This window comes from Schistocerca americana, chromosome 2, assembly GCF_021461395.2.
Source record: "Schistocerca americana isolate TAMUIC-IGC-003095 chromosome 2, iqSchAmer2.1, whole genome shotgun sequence".
Taxonomy (NCBI): Eukaryota; Metazoa; Arthropoda; class Insecta; order Orthoptera; family Acrididae; genus Schistocerca; species Schistocerca americana.
In genome coordinates this window covers 676,525,601-676,546,018 of record NC_060120.1, presented here as the reverse complement: position 1 = coordinate 676,546,018, position 20,418 = coordinate 676,525,601, and the positions used below count along the sequence as shown (strand labels likewise).

Here is a 20,418-nt window from a genome sequence, read left to right as displayed (position 1 = left end):
AGCTGTGCGGTTTGGTGTGATGGAAGACGTCAAGCGCACCAGCAGCTCAATGCTGCATTTAATTTGTAGGGTATGAAGGCTATAGTTCAAGCCAGATGAGATTATGTAATGTTTTTGGGGGTGTTTTTTGTACCATGACTTGGGCCCATTCACTCAGGTTACTGTGAACATGGAACAGGATGTTTATTTCAATATTACCCTTGACTGAGTGTTGCCATTTCTCCCACATCTACACAATGAATATGCTGTGGACATTCCCATTTTCCAAGTCGGCAATAGCAGAGTTGACGGAGCTGTGTGCATGCATTTTGGGTCTGATGATCGATCTCCATTGGATCTCTGAGTCATCCAATCTTAAGCCCATGGAAAATAACTGTACTTACTTGGAACAGCAGACGAAACGTAGCACTCAACATCCATACAATTTGATAGCTCTATGGGATCCAACCACCACTGAGTGAACTAACTACATGTGTGCCAACGCTCTTGCCACTTTGGTAACACTGAATCCTGCCCAATCACCACAGTTAAGCAACATTAGGCCTGGTTCATACTTGGGTGGTCGGCTATCGGGGGAGAAATCGGGTGCTGTTGGCTCGAGTGGTGTCCAACTAAAAGACTTGGACCAGACGGTGGTGTCATACGGCATCATCATCTTCAACTGATTATTGTGGCGTATCTGAAGGTAACCTGTTTGCTCTCTTCCTCGCAGAACTGAGGGTGTTATTAGGTCTAGAGATAATGATACCTGATATTAATGTGATATCTCCTGCCAGTGACTAATATTTCATCCTGTGTGTTAACCTCATCACTGAGACAATCTGAGCAGCCATCTTAGGTCGTATGCAGATGACACTGTCGTTTATCGACTAATAAAGTCATCAGAAGATCAAAACAAATTGAAAAACGATTTAGAAAAGATATCTGTATGGTGTGACAATTGGCAGTCGACCCTAAACAACGACAAATGTGAGGTTATCTACATGAGTGCTAAAGGGAATTCGTTAAACTTCGGTCACACGATAAATCAGTGAAATTTAAAGGCCGTAAATTCAACTAAATTACAAACAACTTAAATTGAAAGGAACGCATAGAAAATATTGTGGGGAAGGCTAATCAAAGATTGTGTTTTATTTTCAGGACACTTAGAAAATGTAACTGATCTACTAAGGAGACTGCCTACACCACGCTTGTACGTCCTCTTTTAGGATACTGTTGCACGGTGTGGAAGTGGGACCCGTACCAGATAAGATTGACGGAGTACAACGATAAAGTTCAAAGAAGGGCAGCACGTATGTATTATCGCGAAATAGGGGAGAGAATGTCACTGAAATAATACAGGATTTGGGTTGGACTTCATTAAAACAAAGGCGTTTTTCGTTGCGTCGGAATCTTCTCACCAAATTTCGATCACCAACTTTCTCCTCCGAATGCGAAAATATTTTTTTGACAGCGATCTACATAGGAAGAAACGATCACCATGATAAAATAAGGGAAATCATAGCTCGTTCTGAAAGATGTAGGACTGTAGGTGTTCGTTCATTCCACGCGCTATACAAGATTGGAATAATAGAGAATTGTGAAGGTGGTTCGATGAACCCTCTGCCAGGCACTTAAATGTGATTTGCAGAGTATCCGTGTAGATGTGGATGTAGATCGCTTCCTGTCCGACCCCTGACGTTCAACTGCTACGGAGATGCCATAATTTGTTGTTGGTTACACACTTACTTATAGTTACCAGAATTTGAGTAAATGCTGTTCTGCACATGAGGATTTTGTGTTGTGGTACTGGGACTGAGTTGAACATGGTTTTGGATCTCGATATTTCTCATTAACAAATAAATGTCTTTACTTTTTTGTCAAGATTGTTACTTGCGTATCAGTTTTTTGTACCGTTTTGAAAAATGAAAAAAAAAACTTTTATAAAGACAGAGGAACTTAGACTTTTATAAAGCTGACTTTGTCAGATTTTTAAGGACATAAAAATTACCTGAATGTTACTATCATTGAAGTTAGAATTTCTGTAACAAATTTTTATATGTTTAAATATGAGTTTCATCAGGATTTGTTACTCAACGCATGTAAAAACATCTCACGTGATGGTACAACAGGGCATATAAGCTTGCACCAAATAAAGGAAATATGTTAGACTCAGACAGATGTTTAAAAATAGAATGTTGTGGGCAGGCACCAAAAGAGACCTTGTGGAAACAAGTGGATGTTTAAGTTTAGTATAAACGCATTCGTGACTTAAATTAATTTTTTTACTGTTTCCAACTGGAACACTTGAAGATTTACATTTGCAACTGGACATGAAAAGATAAGCATATGAATGAACTTGAGTCATAATGAGGGAAGTGCCTCGGCTCCAGCCCATCTTCAGGGCAGATAGGTCATCACCAGCTGTAGGACGCGATGCAGCAGCAGCTCATAGCCGTCTCACAGTCCTCATAAGATACTTTTCCGTCCTGGAATGCTGCACATTTTGATTTGTTTCCTGGAACACAACAGGTTTGAGATGAAAACAGTTTTGAAATGTTTTGTGAATTAATTGTCTGAAAGTAAGAAATAAAATGACCAATGAAACAATTGACGCGCCTTTGAATGATGCTCGAGCAGATACTAGTTGAAATCTGATGTCGAATTTCGCTCAGCGCTTTTCTTACGTCACTAATGCACGATTCTCCATGCTGTTACGGTTAATTATTTTTAATTATTTGCTTTGCAGTAGTAACTCTGTTGGTAAAACATTCAACCTCCTCACTATCCATACCAGTAGTATCTTAACTGGTAAAACATTTTGCCACTTGACTTCATATGGCAGTAGTCTCTCAAGGGCCCACAATAGCAGACTGCACAGTGTACATAATCCACCAACCGACCAGACAACTATTCTCTACTACTCATTACAATCTTTAGTTACACACTGAACTTTAAATCCTCAGTTCTTACCTCATTAGCTGCACATGTTTTCGAGTATATTTCAGAGAGACGTGAAATGTTTCTCTAATCTATTTTATTTCTTAGTATTAGACAAATCATTCCACAGAACTTTTGAGGTATTTTTCAAGTTGTTATTTTCAATTTTTTGACTGTTAAGTATGACTCCATTGTAACTTTTTATCCATAAAATAGCTAGGCCTTGAAGACCCGCACTTTTTGATGCTTAATTTACAAGCTATTCGGAAATACTTCAATTTTTCCACAAATAACTAAATTTTTCTTAACTAACTTGATTACTTTCAAACAGTTAAATTTTTTTTTCGAAATTAGACCTCAACCTGGTCAATTTGATTCCTCATTTGTACATTTTCTACTCTTCGTTTGGGTATGGAAATTCTGCCAAACATTTTCGTACTATCAATGATTAAGTTTTTCTTATTACCCTAATTATTTTTAAACAATTAAATTATTTTTCCAAAACTAGACCTCACGCTGGTCTATTTGATATCTCATTTGTCCGTTTCCAACTCTTCGTTTTGCAATGAAAATTTGAATGTGTAATTTTCCCTCAAATCAGTAATGGCTCTGAGCACTATGGGACTTAACATCTGTGGTCATCAGTCCCCTAGAACTTAGAACTACTTCAACCTAACTAACCTAAGGACATCACACACATCCATGCCCGAGGCAGGATTCGAACCTGCGGCCGTAGCGGTCACGCGGTTTCAGACTGAAGTGCCTAGAACCACACGGCCACACCGGCCGGCTAAAATCAGTAATTAAGTTTTTCTGAATTATTATGGTTATTTTCAAGCAATTAAATATTATTTGCCAAACTACATCTTGTTGTTATTGTGGTCTTCAGTCCAGAGACTGGTTTGATGCAGCACGCCATGCTACCCTATCCTGTGCAAGCTTCTTCATCTCCCAGTACCTACTGCAACCTACATCCTTCTGAATCTGCTTAGTGTATTCATCTCTTGGTCTCCCTCTACGATTTTTACCCTCCACACTGCCCTCCAATGCTAAATTTGTGATCCCTTGATGCCTCAAAACATGTCCTACCAACCAATCCCTTCTTCTAGTCAAGTTGTGCCACAAACTTCTCTTCTCCCCAATCCTATTCAATACCTCCCCATTAGTTACGTGATCTATCCACCTTATCTTCAGCATTCTTCGGTAGCACCACATTTCGTAAGCTTCTATTCTCTTCTTGTCCAAACTGGTTATCGTCCATGTTTCACTTCCATACATGGCTACACTCCATACAAATAATTTCAGAAACGACTTCCTGACACTTAAATGTTAACAAATTTCTCTTCTTCAGAAACGATTTCCTTGCCATTGCCAGTCTACATTTTATATCCTCTCTACTTCGACCATCATCAGTTATTTTACTCCCTAAATAGCAAAACTCCTTTACTACTTTAAGTGTCTCATTTAATAATCTAATCCCCTCAGCATCACCCGATTTAATTTGACTACATTCGATTATCCTCGTTTTGCTTTTGTTGATGTTCATCTTATATCCTCCTTTCAAGACACTGTCCATTCCGTTCAACTGCTCTTCCAAGTCCTTTGCTGTCTCTGACAGAATTACAATGTCATCGGCGAACCTCAAAGTTTTTATTTCTTCTCCATGGATTTTAATACCTACTCCGAATTTTTCTTTTGTTTCCTTTACTGCTTGCTCAATATACAGATTGAATAACATCGGGGAGAGGCTACAAACCTGTCTCACTCCTTTCCCAACCACTGCTTCCCTTTCATGCCCCTCGACTCTTATAACTGACATCTGGTTTCTGTACAAATTGTAAATAGCCTTTCGCTCCCTGTATTTTACCCCTGCCACCTTCAGAATTTGAAAGAGAGTATTCCAGTTAACGTTGTCAAAAGCTTTCTCTAAGTCTACAAATGCTAGAAACGTAGTTTGCCTTTTCTTAATCTTTCTTCTAAGATAAGTCGTAAGGTTAGTATTGCCTCACGTGTTCCAACATTTCTACGGAATCCAAACTGATCTTCCCCGAGGTCCGCTTCTACCAGTTTTCCCATTCATCTGTAAAGAATTCGCGTTAGTATTTTGCAGCTGTGACTTATTAAACTGATAGTTCGGTAATTTTCACATCTGTCAACACCTGCTTTCTTTGTGATTGGAATTATTATATTCTTCTTTAAGTCTGTGGGTATTTCGCCTGTCTCATACATCTTGCTCACCAGATGGTAGAGTTTTGTCATGACTGGCTCTCCCAAGGCCATCAGTAGTTCTAATGGAATGTTGTCTACTCCCGGGGCCTTGTTTCGACTCAGGTCTTTCAGTGCTCTGTCAAACTCTTCACGCAGTATCTTATCTCCCATTTCATCTTCATCTACATCCTCTTCCATTTCCATAATATTGTCCTCAAGTACATCGCCCTTGTATAAACCCTCTATATACTCCTTCCACCTTTCTGCCTTCCCTTCTTTGCTTAGAACTGGGTTGCCATCTGAGCTCTTGATATTCATACAAGTGGTTCTCTTCTCTCCAAAGGTCTCTTTAATTTTCCTGTAGGCAGTATCTATCTTACCCCTAGTGAGACAAGCCTCTACATCCTTACATTTGTCCTCTAGCCATCCCTGCTTAGCCATTTTGCACTTCCTGTCGATCTCATTTTTGAGACATTTGTATTCCTTTTTGCCTGCTTCATTTACTGCATTTTTTATATTTTCTCCTTTCATCAATTAAATTCAATATTTCTTCTGTTACCCAAGGATTTCTATTAGCCCTCGTCTTTTTACCTACTTGATCCTCTGCTGCCTTCACTACTTCATCCCTCAGAGCTACCCATTCTTCTTCTACTGAATTTCTTTCCCCCATTCCTGTCAATTGTTCCCTTATGCTCTCCTTGAAACTCTGTACAACCTCTGGTTCTTTCAGTTTATCCAGGTCCCATCTCCTTAAATTCCCGCCTTTTTGCAGTTTCTTCAGTTTCAAACTGCAGTTCATAACCAATAGATTGTGGTCAGAGTCCACATATGCCCCTGGAAATGTCTTACAATTTAAAACCTGGTTCCTAAATCTCTGTCTTACCATTATGTAATCAATCTGATACCTTTTAGTATCTCCAGGATTCTTCCAGGTATACAACCTTCTTTCATGATTCTTGAACCAAGTGTTAGCTATGATTAAGTTATGCTCTGTGCATCTTATGTTGGTCAATTTGATACCCCATTTGTCCATTTGACGCTCTTAGTTCGGCTATGAAAATTCGGACAAAAATTTTCCTTTAAATTACCAATAATGTTTTTCTCAATTACACATATTACTTTAATGAACTTGAATCAATTTGTTGCTAAACTACACTGCACGCTGGTCACTTAGATGTCCCATCTGCCCATTTTCCACTCTTCGTTTGTCAATGAAAATTCTGACAAAAATCCGTTGTGTAATTTCTATGGAATCTTATTTTCGCTCGGCTGAAACCTACGATTAAAAGATGGGGAAAAATAGTAGTTCTCGACATCAGTAATGAACGTTTATAATATAATTTTCTAGTTGACTCAATGAATTTTTTGCGAAGTGACTTGATTTTATGTTACTATGTTTCATTTTAAATTCAATTTGCCATTTGAAATCGTTGACTTGCTTGCAGCACTAAACTCAGGTTAGAAAACACATAGGTAAATTGGGACAAGGACATCCGCGTGCTCTCCCTCACACACACATACTCACACAATGTGGATATAAAAGTGAGCCACTTTACATTGTCTGCTTGATAAAAGCCTTCTCTTGAGGTTCTTTATGTGTCGACCCCCACCAGAAATTCCTTTATCAGAGCTTCGCATAGCCACACGTTCTACCCACCACCGTTTCCTTCTCACTACGGCCACAATTACACCCTCCTCTCCAGTCGTTCTCTCATCCATTTATTAGTCTCCAATATCTTCTACCATTTCCCAACGACAATCCTTCCATTTTTCTCTCAGCATTTATAAGATTCTGAATGACTCTCGTATCAGAAGTTCATGTCTTACTGCCTTAAGTCAGAAATTGTAGGTCACTTCGATTATAAACGATCAGCGCTTCTTACCAGTTTTGATTTACTATAGTGAGACATGAATTTTCAGAAATTGAGGATCGAAAGGACCGATCACCAGCCTTGGACAAAGGTATGGCCTGAGTGACACAATCAGGACGTTGACGACACTGCAATCTGAGGTGGGTCACCCTTTAACGAAGTGTGTGTGAGAAAGTTTCCTAGGACGCTTAACAAAGACGATTTTGGAATGAAGAGGAGAAGTTGTGAACTTTGTAAGAACTGAATATGGGTGCAAACGCTTAAGGATTCATTTTAAGAACAGTTAATTTCTCAGCAGTTCAACCGTATTTGGAAAAGTGTCTTACAGTGGCTTTTATATCTTTGCGAATCAATGCGCACACCCTACCACTCTATATCTTTCCAAACAACACTCGGCTCCTGAGTTCTACTTTTCGATATCAGAGACAAGCGCTCTGCTTGCAGCTCTCTACGGCAATACACAATCAAATACTTTAGCCGTAACGGCGGACAAGTGTGAAGCAGCATTTGTTCCTTCCTGTATTCTGGCTCACAGAAAATATCGAATATTACTAGTAGCAACTATACGCAATAACTCGCGGTACGAGACAAGTCCGAGTCAGTTTTTGTTCCCCTTTATATTCTGACACACAGAAAATATCGACTATTAGTCGTTGCTACTACACTAGAGACAAACCCTTTTCCGTAACAGGCGGAAAACTCAAGATAATAACTGTCGCCAGGTACTGGAAATTCAGCAGTACAGACATCTCGTAGTTTTACTGCATCGAAGTGTCACCCTATAGTGAGCGCTCCCGGCGACTCGGCTGCTGCATTGCACCTAGCTGCTGTCTGGTAATGACTGCTTCTGACTTAATGGTACTGGCTGTGACTGCCTTGGTCCTGTGTACTGATTTTTCAGTGACTTCTTGATAAGTTTCCTGGCAGCGTTGCTTTCCCCTGACACAACTGAAGGTCTTCCTAGTAACCGAAATCTTTCCAGAACCTACCAAAAGTTTCTCTAACATTCTGCCTTTAGGCATGCATTTGCTGTTAGTAGGAACACGGTGGGCATTCTAGCTGAGATAACGATCTTATCTAAAGGTTACTGGTAAGGACATCCATTGTCAGGTTACACATCTGGGCACGTCGCTTCCGTCTCTCCCTCTCCCCTGGCGAACCGCCGGGAATTGTTCAAGGTCATCTAGGGGAATCACCAAGGCAATTGTGTCATATGAGATAAAACTGACGGGAACCCATTCTGTACCAATGAGAATCGAGTGCCCTGTCCGCATCTTCATCTTTTGTAACTGGGACACTTGTGTGGGAGGAGTTATTCAGTAGCTGGAGAGCATAGGGAGAGGATTCGTCTATTTGTTAATAACAAACTGCGTTAAGTCATGTCAGGTGAGTTCTATTCGATAATAACAGTGTTATGTGACTTTAACAGAGACAGTATTTTTCCACACTTGTCGTTGTTTCCCCAATATTTTCCACAGTTTCCTATTTTGTAATTGGAGGAATTCTAGAGCTGTGTAGCACAGGGAGAGGCTGAGTCTATTTGTTTATAACAAATTACATCTCTCTGGGTCTATTTGTTAATGATACGTGGCACCAGAAGAGACCTCACCTAGGCAGGTATGCAAGCACTTTCAGTTTTACGTATTCTTACGTATTTTGCTCAATTTTACGTGTTTTTACCTGGTTTTCTACAAATTTATGTATTTTGTCCGATAAAGGAAGACTGTCCCATCGACGTCATGGTGATGTAAGCTTCGGTCCCGGTTTTGTATCACCGCGAAGTCACCACTCCATTACTAGTGTGCGACGTCATTGTGTTAGAAACGAACACGTTGATAAAAATAATGACGTCTTAGAGAAATGCCCAGCAGTCGCTGAGAAGTTGTGATTGGTGCCTAACATTGATAAAAGAGATCTCCCGTTCACGGTAATAATGGCAAATAGATCCCAAGATGTAGGTGGAATATCAAATACTAGAGCTCCGACAATACGATGTCGTCGATGTCAGAGCACACATCTGGTAATTTTGGAGACCAATTCTTCTGAGAAAAACGGTTGCAGAGTCTATCTGCATAGCGATTTACTAGGAGAGAAATGTTATAAGACAAATAGACAGCAAATTTGGTTGTGTTTGCCACAGTGACAGGACTCATTAAAAAGAAAAAGGGTCTGACAATGTATGTAGTGTTACATTACGATCGGTGTATCACAATACAGCCTCATACACTGTTTCCTATGAAGAAGAGAAAAAAAAATAGCTATATCCAACCAATGTGTTTTATAGCCGGCCGGAGTGGCCGGGCGGTTCTAGGCGCTACAGTCTGGAACTGCGCGACCGCTACGGTAGCAGGTTCGAATCCTGCCTCGGGCATGGATGTGTCTGATGTCCTTAGGTTAGTTAGGTTTAAGTAGTTCTAAGTTCTAGGGACTGATAACCTCAGAAGTTAAGTCCCATAGTGCTCAGAACCATTTGAACCATTTTTGTGTTTTATAAGGTTGCTGATCAACTTCGTAGCACTGGTGCTCGCTTCTGTCGCTCACGTAGGACACAGTCTTACCCTTGTCCAACTTGAGAGACGGAAGCGACTGACAGCGAGCGACCTCTGGATACGCGACACTCCAGCGACAAGCAGCAGCATCGGGCGAAAAGCTCGGGTGTCCTGCGTGCGAGATGTCTGCTTAGAGCCAACCAGCTGTTTCTATAAAACGGCGCCCCTAGCCTGTAGAGTACTGTAGCTGGAGTAACACTGCAAAATTAGGTTCACTTTAGAAAATAAAGCGAAAAAGAATGCTGTGCATGAAATTTACAAAGGGAGGAATCTCCATGGAGAATTTCATAAATATTATCAACTACGAAGATCACCTGACAAATTCTTCGAATACACGTGAATGAGCACAGGATCATTCGACTACCTCATCAATAAATAAAATAGGAATGTCTTTTTACATGATCAAGAACTTTTAACAGCCAATAAATGTGGAAGAATGACTACTACATGACTAACTACAATAAAAAAACACATAAATACACAACAGTGGGTTCTGGCTTAGCGGGAAGGTCCTGGGCTCGATTCCAAGCTGTTCTTTCATTTTAACTGACTCAGTTATAATTCTGTACACAAAGTTTTATGTATACTCTTTACACTGCATCACTAAGTATATTTTTAAGGTCTTGCCAAAGAACTTGGTCTTCACACCTATCCCTGTATATCAAACACATTAAATTCGTAATTAATTACAATGAACCATGAAATTTTACAAATATTCGATGTTGCGAACGTAATTCATGAGCAGTCAGTGTTAAGGCCAATCGTTTCAATTAATCTAAATAGTTCGTAAAAGTAAAGCATACCAAATTTATGGAAAGAAAGTCAAACGTTTTGTGTAATGATTTGTCTAAAAGTATGAAATAAAAATTATTCGGGAAACATTTGGTGCACCTCACTTTCTGTTTATGATTTCGAGCATCATTCAAAGGCACGTAGAACGTTTCTCTGATCTACTTATTTCTTTCACACAAATCATTTCATAAAATATTTGATCGATTTCTTTCATTGTTTATTTTCAGGTCTTATTCAGAAAACATGATCTTTCTGACTCCTCGTTTGCCTTCCTAACGTTTTCTGTTCTCGAAAATCCTAACTTTGGTATTTGATTGAAAGGAATCTTTTTTGACATTTAAATCCGTAACAATTGATATTTATGTGCAAAATAGCTGGGCCTAGAACACGAAATTTTTGACAGTTCATTTACATAGCTTGGCAGCAGCTTTTCATGAAATATTTCAATTTTCCTCAACTCATTAATTAAGTTTTTATTAACTACCCTGATTAATTTCAAGCAGTTAAATATTTTCATGCAAAATTAGACCTCATGCTGGTCACTTTGATACCCCGTTTACCTTTTTCTCTCCCTTTGTTCGGCCATGAAAGTTCGGACAAAACCTCATGGTGTAATTTATAGCTCGGCTCAAGCGTTTACAAAAACGTATCGAGTGTTAATCATACGATAAAATAATCCTTTCTGCGTGCTGTCATTTCCAAAAAATCGTCGTTTCGATATCTTGAACCGTTTAAGAGATACGACGATTTTTACGACCAATTGATTCCCGAAGCGCAGGAAAGGTTCGGCCGATCCGCGAGCGACAAGTCTGCGGATATAACAATCAATATCTCAAGAATGAAAAGAGATAAATTCCAGTCTCCACTTTAAATACAATTTAGCTATACTGGCTGCATTTCATACGCAATAATGTAGAGCTTTAAATGAACTATACGGAAAGTCTACGCAATGTGATGTTACCTCTGCAAATTCTTAAAAATTTCGTGTACCTATGAACTCAGTTACGTGCAGCACAGTAACTATGACGAATAACGCAAATAAATTCAGACCTTTATCGAGCAAAGATATCAAGCTATAAGATGCGGAAGAATCAAATTATTTCACCAAATAGTTTTCTTGAAATCGGATGATAAGTATTTCATAGCTGCCGCCGTATTCTGCTAGGCACTTCATCATGTCCATGAGAGTCCTTAGTCTTCAGTGATTTAATTATTGACTCAGTCTCTCTCTTTCCAGTATCACGGAGCTGTATTTCAGACATCAGTCTCGGAAAAGCATTTTCGAAGAGAGTTATATAAAAGTAAAACAGAGTAAGTATAGTCATGTCGCAGTTCGATGTAGCAGTCAGATGGCGATCCAGTAACAGTAAAAAAGGTAAGGAACAGTTTTGGGTTATTGGATCGCCATCTGACTGCTACATCGAACTGCGACATGAATATACTTACTCTGTTTTACTGTACTCTATTAGCTGCTGGTGGGCTTTCATAATAAGTGGCTGTATTTATTACCAAAGCTGACGTTATTCTTTAATAGCAAAACTGACGTTATTCTATAATTGATTTGACTGAAATTACGTAATTCATAGTTAAACTTTTTCTTGACAACAATAAAATTTTGCAAAGTTTTACGTTGATGGTTTTTGGGATGGATTATAATTAGAAATGCAATATTGCTGGCAATAGTTAATTATATTCTGAATGAAATGATTTTACAAACGTTCAAATGGGACTTACTTTTTACAATAATCTTACAACTAGCAATGCGCAAACATACCTTCAGTAGTCTTGAGTTTCTCAAAAAATTAATTCAATAATATTAGTTCCTCTTATTATAATAGTTAGCTGATGTCTCTGTACATCCGTTTATAATCTCTTGTAAATCATAGGTAGTGGCTGGCTGGCAGGCACACCACTCCTCTCAACCTCTCGCTTCAGACCTGCTACCGACTCGCTTCACTTCTCGCTTGCTACTGACTTCCTACGAACGCTAAAGTGCGGTCTCTCCTGCCAACAATGCTTTCTGGTGCAGACAATCCCTGCTACCATTACAAAATGTATCAATGCGCGGTCTTTTCCGCTCTTTTCTTAAAATGTATCCATACCCGCTCTCTCCCGCCCTTTTTAAAATTATATCAATTTGCGGTCTCTTTTGTCAACAATACTTTAGTGCAGACATTCCCTGCTACCTCAATTATTTCCATCATGACAAATATTAATTATTCCTACTTAATCCTATTAATAAAATAAAAACATCTTTCATAAATTTTGATTTGACAATAAACAGTAGAAATACACACGTCTTACAATTTTTCACAGCTACTAGGTCGGAGAAGATTATACATACATTGGTCACATTTCTCTACCACGTCTGGCGAGATGGTCTGGCGTAGTGTTAGACAGACATGTGGATCTCTCCCGAACGCGACCTGGTGGCCGCGATCCTAAGATTACCTCCAGACCATATCGGTATTATCTGGTGAATACAGGGGAGGAGTTACTCATAATCTGGGTGTGTATTAGTCTTTAATATTCCACCTACAGCGTGGGATCTGTTTGCCGTTATTACCGCGAACGGGAGATCTCTTGGCCATAAATGTTAGGCATCCACCGCAACTTTTATCAGCAACTGTTGGTCACTGCGTCCACGATCATCGCCGATTGCTGCTACACACCCATACGTCGGAGTCTGAGGGGGCTGATCTACCCTCCAGCAGGCGACATAACTTTTCCTCTCTAGAAGTTTGCTACAAATCCAGTATCTTTGGTTAGAGGTATCAGAATTTTACTATGGCGTCACATAATCCAGTAATGTATGTGGTATTTCTTATAAAATACCTTTGGCTTATAGAATTCTCTATGACGTCACTACTCTATCAACACATTCGTTTCTAACACTATGACATCACACACTAGTAATGGAGTGCTGGCTTAGCAACGATGCATAATTCGGGACCACAGCTGATAACATCACAACGTCGACGGGGCGTCGAGAACAGTCTTATTTTATTGGACAAAATACGAAGAATTGTGAAAAACAAGATAAAAATACGAAAATTGAGGAATATATGTAAGGATACATGAAACTAAAAATACTTGGCTATCTGCCTTGGTGAGGTCTCTGCTGGCGCCACATAATATTGTTATTTGTTACATAGCGTTATGTAATTTATTATAAGAAAATTTACACAGCCTCCCCCTGTGATACACAGCTCGACTTATAAAGTAGATAATTGTGGAAAATATCGGAGAAACTATAAAAAGTATGGAAAAATACAAAAAAATGCGAGTCATTACATATCTGCTATTGTCACGTAATATTGTTATTAACAAATAGAATTCAAGTGGCGTGAGTTAATGTAATTTGTTATTAGCAATTAGACAACTCCTCTTCCTACGCTCTCCAGTTTCTGAGTAACCCCTCCCACACAGGTGTCCCAGTTATAAAAGACAAAGGTGTGGAGGGGAAGCTCGATCCTCTTGGGTCCAGGGGGCAGAGGGTTCCCGCCTTTTTATCTCACGTGACGCAACTGCCTGGGTGATTCCCCTGGGTGACCGTGATCAGTGGTTCCCCAGGGAAGGCGAGAGGGGGAAACGAGGTGCCCAAGTGTGTAATTCAACATCGGATGTCGTTATCACTTGAAATAAGATCCTTATCTCACTGTCAGTCAGAATGCCGACTTCATTCCCACTGCTATTCATCCTGCCGCCCGAGGGTGTTGTCCTCTTTACTCCCTAGTGCACAGCCGTGGTCTCGGCAGTCTTGTAAACAAGTCTTACTTCATACAGAGTGCTGCCATCATTCTGGAGTCCTGCCTGGCATTATGCCTTGTGTCTTATCCGAATATTAAAGCTTCTCTCTTTTCTTCGTAGCCAAGCCACATTTTACAATACTGGCCATTGAAATTGCTACACCAAGAAGAAATGCAGATGATAACCGGGTATTCATTGGACAAATATATTATACTACAAATGGCATGTGATTACATATTCACGCAATTTGGGTGCATAGATCGTGAGAAATCTGTACCCAGAACAACCACCTCGGGCCGTAATAAGGGCCTTGATACGCCTGGGCATTGAGTCAAATAGAGCTTGGATGACGTGTACAGGTACAGCTGCCCATGCAGCTTCAACACGATACCACAGTTCATCAACAGTAGTGACTGGCGTATTGTGACGAGCCAGTTGCTCGGCCACCATTGGCCAGACGTTTTCATTTGGTGAGAGATCCGGAGAATGTGCTGGCCAGGACAGCAGTCGAACATTTTCTGTATCCAGATGGGCCCGTACAGGACCTACAACATGCGGTCGTGCATTATCCTGCTGAAATGTAGGGTTTTGCAGGGATCGAATGAAGGATAGAGCCACGAGTCGTAACACAGGTGAAATGTAACGTCCACTGTTCAACGTGCCGTCAATGTGAACAAGGGGTGACCGAGATGTGCAACCAATGGCACCCCATCCGTCACGCCGGGTGATACGCCAGTTTGGCGATGACGAATACACGTTTCCAATGTGCGTTCACCGCGATGTCGCCAAACACGGATGCTGTAAACAGAACCTGGATTCATCCGAAAAAATGACGTTTTGCCATTCGTGCACACAGGTTCGTCGTTGAGTACACCATCGCAGGCGCTCCTGTCTGTGATGCAGCGTCAAGGGTAACCGCATATAAAGGCACATTTGCATGTCGAGCGTGAGTTTCCTCGGAAACGCGAAATATTAATTAAATAAATAATCAGTGACAAATAAATAAAGCCTATGGCACACAACTGCAGCGCTGTGTCGCTGATAAAACAAAAGCACAATTACGTTACTCTTATGTTTGATTAAAAAAGGAGAGCTCTGTTTGAAGTGGTGCGAGAAGCACGTATTTTATTTTATTGTCTGGCACACCGCCATATTTCATGTTATAGAAGAATACTGCGAGTTGCAACCACACTAGGCACTCGATTCTGTAAAGAATTTATATTTATAAAAGTAAGTAGGATTATGAACTGTAGGCTTATTCATTGAATATATCTGATTTAACTAACTGTGTAACTTTTTTATGTTTAGTACACAATCACCTCTGTACGACGTATTGGCATGGCTGGCAAATTATTGTAATATTGAGATTTAGATTATGAGTCCGCACCTACCGCAGCAGTCTTTGGAAACGATTTAATTACGAAGTCCGATTATTCAGTTTTATTTCACGGTCAACTACGAGTAACATTGCCTTTACGAAAAAGCCATTGTCAAGCGTCTGATACCGAATAATTAAACGTCCACGTTCCAGATAAGCAAATACAATTGCAATCACAATCACCATCATACAGATAGAATAATTAACATATTTAAAATAACATATTTTTTTATTTATTTTATTTATTTTATACGCAGCCAGGGTCTCCGAGCTGATAGTCCATGCTGCTGCAAACGTCGTCGAACTGTTCGTGCAGATGGTTGTTGTCTTGCAAACGTCCCCATCTATTGACTCAGGGATCGAGACGTGGCTACACGATCCGTTACAGCCATGCGATTAAGATGCCTGTCATCTCCACTGCTAGTGATACGAGGCCGTTTGGATCCAGCACGGCGTTCCGTATTACCCTCCTGAACCCACCGATTCCATATTCTGCTAACAGTCATTGGATCTCGACCAACGCGAACAGCAATGTTGCGAAACGATAAACCGCAATCGCGATAGGCTACAATCCGACCTTTAGTCGGAAACGTGTTGGTACGCATTTCTCCTCCTTACACGAGGCATCACAACAACGTTTCACCAGGCAACGTCGGTCAACTACTGTTTGTGTATGCGATATCGGTTGGAAACTTTCCTCGTGTCAGCACGTTGTAGGTGTCGCCACCGGCGCCAACCTTGTGTGAATGCTCTGAAAAGCTAATCATTTGCGTATCACAGCATCTTCTTCCTGTCGGTTAAATTTCGCGTCTGTAGCACGTCATCTTCGTGGTGTAGCAATTTTAATGGCCAGTAGTGTGTATTAATATAATTTGACAGGCACGACACCTCATGCATTAATAAAATTTGGTAGCCATGACAAATAGAGGGTTACGACGGCGTGCTGAAAAGTAATGACTCCAAATTTTTTATGCCAGAACTCATAAGGGTTTTTTAGAAAAACAAACGTTATTAACATTCTACATTTTTATTCTTCGTGTCTAAAAATTTGCATGCCTCTGCCGCTACAGGACTGCGAATCGTAGCGTGTAACACGGCGATGTGTAACGTAACTATGTTGGTGCTTGAGAAACAGCATGCGTAATCGAGTTTCGAATTCGAAGAGTTGGTTAACACATGGAGCACCGTCTCTTCCATCATGAAAATGTGAGATTACACTCGAGCGCTGCGACATCTGCAGCCGTCCGACGTTTTGGGATCACCGGCCTTGATCATCTTCCATGCAGCCCCGACTTGGCCCCATCCGATTTTCATCTGTTTCCAAAGCATAAAGAACATCCTCGAGGACTTCACTTCATGGTGAAGCGGTGTAAGCAGAGATGAGGTTGTGTCTCCGTTAATAAATTGATGCATTCTAGAGTACCAACAATCTTGTCTCTCGTTGGGAGCAATGTATTTGCCACCAGGGTGACTGTTGAGAAATAATTATGTAGACATGAAGAACAAAGATGTAGAATGTTAGTAACGTTTGTTTTATTTAAAAAGTTTTAAGAGTTTACAAATAAAAAATTCTAAGATATTACTTTTCAGCATGCCCTTGTGTAATATTGGACTAGGAGAAGAACGTTTTTCGGTACAATGATGAAAGTTTCGAGATTTGGGAGTGTGTCTAGGAACAATGAGAAATTGCTTTAAAATATATTTCATGAAACGATAGGTGGTTGAAAACCGTATGTCTCAGTGGTTCCAAAGTGTAACTAAGACTTAAAATAACTAATTGTTTATTTTTTGCTAATTTCTTCTTGTATTTATTACTTAGCATGATGATAAAAGTCAAATTATTGAAATATTTTAAAATTAACTTTCTTTTTAAATTGATTGGACTCAAAGGGGTATGGACATCAGTATACGAAATTCGTGCATAGATTGCATCAACTTACCTTCTTGACTGTTGCCGAAAATCCAGCAGCGTTCTCCCTCTTCGGGCGATCGGAAAATTATGGACGAGTCCAGCACTTCCTGTATCTTTGCCAAGCGAAGAATTGGCTCTCCAGTGCAGCACTTGACATGCCAATGCTCGTCCTTTACAGTCACCTTTTTTGCTGAAACAATATGAAGTTAGACGTTTAAGAAACTTGAACTTCCTGGTATTTCACATCTTTTGTTAAAAACTACTCATGGGTGCAGCACAGATATTTTTTTAAAAAATGTGTTGCTGCCGCAGCTATACAGAATAAGAAAATGTTTTTTGGTCTCCCACTTCCGTCCATTGAAATATCGCTTCCACGAAAGTGGTATATTAATGCGGGTATGTCAGGGGTAAAGAAAAGTCTGACAGTTATCCACTAAAACATTTTCCAAACAAATGTTTGGTGTCAGTGAGCTGTGCATTCCATTTCAGTACAACGAATAATGTACTCTTAATTTCCCATCATCTTCTTCCTCCCTTCTTCCGCTCAACCTTTCCATCCTCAATCTCCCTACAAAGGACTGCACACTCACCAAAGAACATTCACCATCGAATATTCACCAACAAATATTACGGCAAAGCGACCCAGCTATACCACGCGTTGCAGCTGCAGCGTGCCGTCATTTAGTTCCATTACCTAGAATGGGTATCTAAATTAACCATACATGTATTTACTTATTCAAGTACTAGCTCATTATATGACCTTAACCGTTTACTTACTTTTATGTCAATAAATTCTAATCCCCTACCTACCAAGGAGCAGCGAAACGTCATCCGAATTGTCACCAATCAACCATCGACCTGCGGTCCGCTAGGTGCGACTGAAATACCAATAATTTTCAGTTGTTTCCCAGTTGACAACCTTACTACTCAGTAGATAGCGATATGCGTACCAAATTTACGTACAATTGCTGCAGGCTTCTCATCCTCACAAATGGGACGCTGATAGGATTGTCCGTTATGTATTTTAAAGTATTGTACGTTATTTCGGGCAACAGTTCTCTATACTTTATAAGAACAATAAAATACATGAAAACATATTTTTTGGATTCATTTTTTGTTAAACATTAGAAGACCACAAAGTTGATCACAATTTTGGATGTAACAGATTGAACCATCAACTGAATACTCGTCTTTGTGCACTACCTAACCACAAATGTCAGAGTTTCAATCGAGAAAGAGTGCGAACCGATTAATTTCATATTCTTTGCAACTAATAAGCACCGCAAATGAGTATGCTAGACTGTGTGAGGTAATAAACATTTCTTAGTACTGCTCGTTACATATTATCACAAGACGCAACATTTCGTGTTCTAACCAGATAACAGCTGTCTACCTCATCAATCTAGTACAGAGTCCACCAGAAAAATGTATACACTCTTTGACAGCATCTATCGAGATATCGATATTGAAGCTAGATTTGAGTTACGAGTACGTCGTAGTTTGGACTTCGACTCAACAGAAGTTAGTACTTTCATCTCGGTAGGCAGGCCACTGTGACCGAGCGGTTCTAGGCGCTTCAGTCCGGAACCACGCGGCTACTACGGTCGCAGGTTCGAATCCTGCCTCGGGCATGGCTGTGTGTGATGTCCTTAGGTTCGTTGGGTTTACGTAGTTCTAAGTCTAGGGACTGATGACCTCAGATGTTAAGCCCCATAGTGCTTAGAGCCATTTGAACAATCTCGGTATTGAGAAAACAAGATGGCTGGAGCACGCTTGACATTCGAGCAACGAAAATGAATTGTGAAGTGATTTTTCAAGTTCGATAATGCCGTTGAAGTGCAACGTTGGTGGAGACGGGAGTTTGAAACAGAACCGCCAGCCCGCCTAGCAATCAAACGCATCATTGACAAGTTTATATTGCATGGAACGATTTGTGATATTCACAAAGGAACATCAGGAAGACAGCGTACAGCTACAAGTCCTGCTTCGTCGGCTCTCGTGTTGGAAACGTTTGTTAATTCTTCACAGAAGTCTGCTACGCAATGTGCACGTGAAGTGGGGGTTAGCAGTACAAGTGTACGAAGAATTCTGAAAGCTGCAAAAAAGTTTACATTCCGCGATTACTGCACGCGGTTAATGATGACGGACCTGATCGCTGAATGCAGTTTTACGAATGGTGTCAGTAAATGGTAACTGATAACGAACAATTTGTGACGAAGGTAGTGTGGAGTGACGAGGCACAATTTAAACTTAATGGAACCGTGAATCGGCATAACAGTGTGTACTGGGCACCGGATAACCCGCATGTATGCGTGGATAAAGCGGTCAATCCACCATGTGTGGTGCGGACTACCATCTAGGAGCTTAGTAGGGCCATTCTTCTTTGATGCTACTGTCACCGGAGAAGTGTACCTGGAAATGTTATGCACATCAATTTTGCCAGGTATACGTGCGCTTTATGGAGCTGATGAAGAGATCTTCTACCAACAGGACGGGGCGCCACCACACTACCACCTAGCCGTACGAGCTTTCCTGGATGACAGTTTCCCGGGGCTTTGGATTGGACGAAGAGGGCCCATTAGGCCAGATCTAACACCTATGGACTTTTACTTGAGGGGAACTGTGAAAGATAACGTCTATCGACGGAATCCACGCACGCTGGAGGAACTTCGCCAGGAGATTACAGCTACATGTGCAGCGATCTCCACTGTAGCATTGACTGAAGTGGTTACGGGGACCGAACGCCGTTCTCTTATATGTGTAGCCGCCAACGATGAACGTTTTGAACATTTAAAGTAATCATGTGCTAAACTGAAGATTTTGCAACATGTGTGATCAATTATTAAATGTAAAATAAATACGTAACACTTTTAGTTCCTTAAAGTGTGTGTTCATTTTTCTGGCGGATTCTATAGGTGTGGCGCTATTGTTGCGTGACAAGCTCTTGTGTTATGTGTTTGTTTTGTGTGAGACTGTCTGAGTACATTGAAGTACGGTTCTTCGGTTTTACAGCTTGTGTAATAGTGAATAGTGGATAAA

General features: G+C 40.4%; 1 protein-coding gene across 1 annotated transcript in view; it reads right to left on the bottom strand.

Annotated features, from left to right (window-relative positions):
* Positions 1-2,246: 2,246 nt before the first annotated feature.
* Positions 2,247-20,418, bottom strand: part of LOC124596104 — a 40,969-nt gene continuing 22,797 nt past the window's right edge. Inside the window, exons 4-5 of the mRNA XM_047135111.1 lie at positions 17,408-17,569; positions 2,247-2,497 (exon numbers count right to left, since the gene is read on the bottom strand). Coding sequence (XP_046991067.1) covers positions 2,397-2,497; positions 17,408-17,569 — 263 coding nt within the window. The 3' untranslated portion in view covers positions 2,247-2,396. The remainder of the gene's footprint in view (positions 2,498-17,407; positions 17,570-20,418) is intronic.